The following is a 4,308-nucleotide window of genomic DNA, read 5'->3' on the forward strand; positions in this document are numbered from 1 at the left end:
GGGATAAGCTCCATAGACATTGACCGCCCCGGTGACGGGAGGTGCCAGCCGATAGAAATCCCCATGTGCAAGGATATAGGGTACAACATGACGAGGATGCCTAACCTGATGGGACATGAAAACCAAAGGGAAGCTGCCATTCAGCTGCACGAGTTTGCCCCCTTGGTGGAGTATGGTTGCCACAGCCACCTGAAATTTTTCCTCTGCTCCCTCTATGCCCCTATGTGCACAGAGCAGGTTTCTACACCAATCCCAGCCTGCAGGGTTATGTGCGAGCAGGCGAGGCTGAAATGCTCTCCTATTATGGAGCAGTTCAATTTTAAATGGCCGGACTCCTTAGACTGCAGCAAACTGCCCAACAAGAATGACCCTAATTACCTGTGCATGGAAGCCCCCAACAACGGATCAGATGAGCCGCCCAGAGGATCCAGCATGCTGCCACCCATGTTTCGTCCACAGAGGCCCAGCAGTGGCCATGATCTGCAGCAGCATAAGGACAGCCTCAGCAGAACCTCCTGTGAAAATCCTGGCAAGTTCCACCACGTGGAAAAAAGTGCTTCCTGCGCGCCGCTCTGCACTCCAGGGGTTGATGTTTACTGGAGCAAGGATGACAAACAATTTGCTGTCATTTGGATTGCCATCTGGTCCATTCTGTGCTTCTTCTCCAGTGCTTTTACTGTACTCACTTTTCTGATAGACCCTCAGCGTTTCAAGTACCCGGAGAGGCCCATTATCTTCCTCTCAATGTGCTACTGTGTCTACTCAGTGGGGTACATTATTCGCCTCTTTTCAGGTGCTGAAAGTATTGCCTGTGATAGGGACAGCGGCCAACTCTATGTCATCCAGGAAGGACTGGAGAGCACTGGCTGCACCATTGTGTTCCTGGTTCTGTATTACTTTGGTATGGCAAGTTCCTTGTGGTGGGTAATCTTGACTTTAACTTGGTTTCTAGCAGCTGGGAAAAAATGGGGGCATGAAGCAATCGAAGCAAACAGTAGCTACTTTCATTTGGCAGCATGGGCCATTCCAGCTGTGAAGACCATAATGATCCTAGTTATGAGGAGGGTGGCTGGAGATGAGCTGACAGGGTTGTGCTATGTTGGAAGCATGGATGTGAATGCCTTGACGGGGTTTGTACTCATTCCTTTGGCTTGTTATCTAATCATTGGCACTTCTTTTATTCTTTCTGGTTTTGTGGCCCTTTTTCATATCAGGAGGGTGATGAAAACAGGTGGAGAAAATACTGACAAGTTGGAGAAACTTATGGTCAGGATTGGTGTCTTCTCAGTCCTGTATACAGTGCCTGCAACTTGTGTGATAGCTTGCTATTTTTATGAAAGACTTAATATGGATTATTGGAAAATCGTGGCGACTCAACAGAAATGCAAGATGAACAATCAGACTAAAAATTTAGACTGCATGATGAATAACTCTATTCCAGCAGTAGAAATTTTTATGGTTAAAATTTTTATGTTATTAGTTGTGGGCATTACTAGTGGTATGTGGATCTGGACTTCCAAGACTCTTCAGTCCTGGCAAAATGTTTGTAGTCGAAGATTAAAGAAGAGAAGTAGGAGAAAACCTGCAAGTGTTATTACAAGTAGTGGAATCTACAAAAAACCTCAACATCCACAGAAAACTCACCTTGCAAAATATGAGTCGACATTACAACCACCCACTTGTGTGTGACCAGCTTTTAGAAAAGACTATATCTCACCTTACAGACTTACAAATGTCCACAGTAGCAGTCAGAAATTAAAAAATAAATGGTGCTTTTTTTTGTCAGAGAACAGTTTAATATCTCAAGGCAAAAAATGTATCACGCTGAATTCAGGACCTGGTGAAAAACTGAAGGTAAATGTACTTATGGAAAGGTTTTCAGTGAAAGAAATATTGTGAATTAAAACAGTCTCTTCTGTTACTAATTTGTAGTTAAGTACTTCATCCAGCCCTCTTTTTTTTTTTTTAAAGAAAAAAACCAACACCCTGTTTAACTTTTTCACGTAGCTGAGCTGGATTTCCTACAAGTTTCTGAGTAACAAGGTATAGTAAAGTTTTATGGAGCAATGATTTTATTTTAAAAGTGCCCAAGTGAGCATTGTCTCTTTAGGGAACCTAAGGTCCCAAAGAGGCCTATCCTCAGTAAGTACGCTATCTCTGAAAGCAACTTCCGTGCTAACTTTGGGGGGGGGGAAATCCTTTACAACTCATCTCAGCCTAGTGGGTTTGGAGTGCCTAAAAATAGGTTCAATCTATAATGCTCAGCAATATTCTTTCACTAAAAGAGAAACTTCCTGCACCAGACACAAACTTTGTGAATAAGAATAATGTGCAATACATTTTTTTTCTTACCATGACATGAAAAGAGAAACAAGTATTTTGCTGTACATAAAGACAACAAAAGAAATCTCTTAACAAAAGAACTAAGAGGTCTAGTCCTCAGAAACCCTTTAGTGTTACATTTTGTGGCTTTTTAATGGAAATCAAGCCAATGTTATACACGTTTGGACTGATTTGTGCAAAAAAAAAGGGGGGGGGATCAATTCAAAGAGACCCAAAGGGCTTATTGACTCTTTCTATTGTTAAACAAATTCTCACTATGAATAGATCAAGAAGCACTAGATTCTGCAAAGGGAAGATTTGTACAGAGTGATGCTCTTTACTGTGCCGGGGGGTGCACAGTTTTGTGCTGTATATATTTGTAATATACAATTATTTTTCATGCTCCACTATTTTATTAAAAATAAAATATGTTCTTTAGTTTGATAATTTTGTGTGTTCTAAACTTTCTCTGATGTGCTTTGTGGTTAATAAACTTGTTTTCTCAATTATTTGATAAAAGCACACTTTGAATATAATAGTTGTTGTTATACTTGCCTGCAAGTATAAGCAGATAGAACAATAATTTACTCAAAAGAAATTGCAAGTTGGAATTAAATAAATGGATTTTGAAGTTGCGTCTTTCTGTGAACCTCTGCAACTGAGAAAACTGAATGGGAAGAAGCTTTAGTGATGTAAAAAAGCTGCAGTGATGTAGAGTAGTACCATGTTTACAAAGCACGGAGATTACAACAATGATCCTTGGTTAACACCCCTTTAAAATTTGCATAGGGTATGTTCAGCATGTTAAAGATAGCTGGCTCACTTCAGCACAGTTTGAATACAATTCAGTTTCTACTCTTCAGGGGTTTTCTTTTCCCTTCTAACACTACTGAAAGTATTACTATTATTTGGGAAAAGACTTCGGGAAGATTGGGAGAAAGAAGAGGGCAAATATAAATACAGAATTTGAATACTACTTTAGGAAAGCTATCTGACAGCGGTAAAATTGTAAATACATTTTCAAAAAGTTTTTAGTGGAGCATGATTTTGTATAAACCTGAAGTTTTACATGCAGTTAACTAACAGGCTGTGTGATCACCTGGTGCGATAGTAATAGAACCTCACTTTCTCACACAGGCTGTTCTAGAAAACCCTTTATCAGGTATCTCATCATAGAAAGAAGAGAGGTCTTAATGGACTTTGGTAGAGTGAGGATCCCTGTGACAGTCACCTTGTGGCTAGGAACTTTATAACAAAAGGATCTTTTTTAGTGGCCTGTTTTTTCAATTTATCTGTGCAGTGCTACAGATGAATTTTTGCCTTCTTGTAGTCTTTTTAAATGTTTCTAGCAATGATTAGGAACTTGAATGACAAAAATGATGTTGCAGGCATTATTAATGATCTTTATGTCTTAAAATGCACATATGCAAAGCAGCTTTCAATATAAAATTTATCTTTTGGGGGAAGAGAAAATATATTTTTCCTCCTTTGCGCCTATGTGCCACTGTTTGATACACAGCTTTTAGATGCCCTGGAAGTTAATCCTGCTGGAGCCGAAGTAGGACATTGCACTAAACAAATCCACTTCTGAAACTACTGAATAAATGCCGTTGCATCTGTGTATGTTCTAGTTAAGATCAACTACGTTAGATCCCAAGAAATACAAAGTTTTAAAATAATCTGTGTATGACATTGCTACAGGAATCCTTCAAATATGTGTTTTGTTATTATGGATGTCACATTGCCAGTAACGTGTCTGCTTCACACAAATTTCTTCTCTGACGTGAATGTTAGTGCTGGTTTTACTAGACACAGAATTATTTAGAGAATAGTTTCAGACTTCACTCTAAAATACATTAGGCACTGAAATAAACATCTCACTTTTTTGGTAGACTATAGAAAATGATTTGCTTTCATTGTTGATCATGTATTTTTACAGTCTGCTACTAGGATTCTGGAAGAGAAAAAAAATGAAGACAGACTTTC

The 4,308-nt window shown here is 39.2% G+C and overlaps 1 protein-coding gene across 1 annotated transcript in view; it reads left to right on the forward strand.

Annotated features, from left to right (window-relative positions):
- Positions 1-1,765, forward strand: part of FZD10 (frizzled class receptor 10) — an 18,561-nt gene extending 16,796 nt beyond the window's left edge. The window contains exon 3 of the mRNA XM_009320966.1: positions 7-1,765. Coding sequence (XP_009319241.1) covers positions 7-1,689 — 1,683 coding nt within the window. The 3' untranslated portion in view covers positions 1,690-1,765. The remainder of the gene's footprint in view (positions 1-6) is intronic.
- The last annotated feature ends 2,543 nt before the right edge of the window (positions 1,766-4,308 follow it).

Source organism: Pygoscelis adeliae, unplaced genomic scaffold, assembly GCF_000699105.1.
Source record: "Pygoscelis adeliae isolate BGI_AS28 unplaced genomic scaffold, ASM69910v1 Scaffold353, whole genome shotgun sequence".
NCBI classification, from domain to species: domain Eukaryota; kingdom Metazoa; phylum Chordata; class Aves; order Sphenisciformes; family Spheniscidae; genus Pygoscelis; species Pygoscelis adeliae.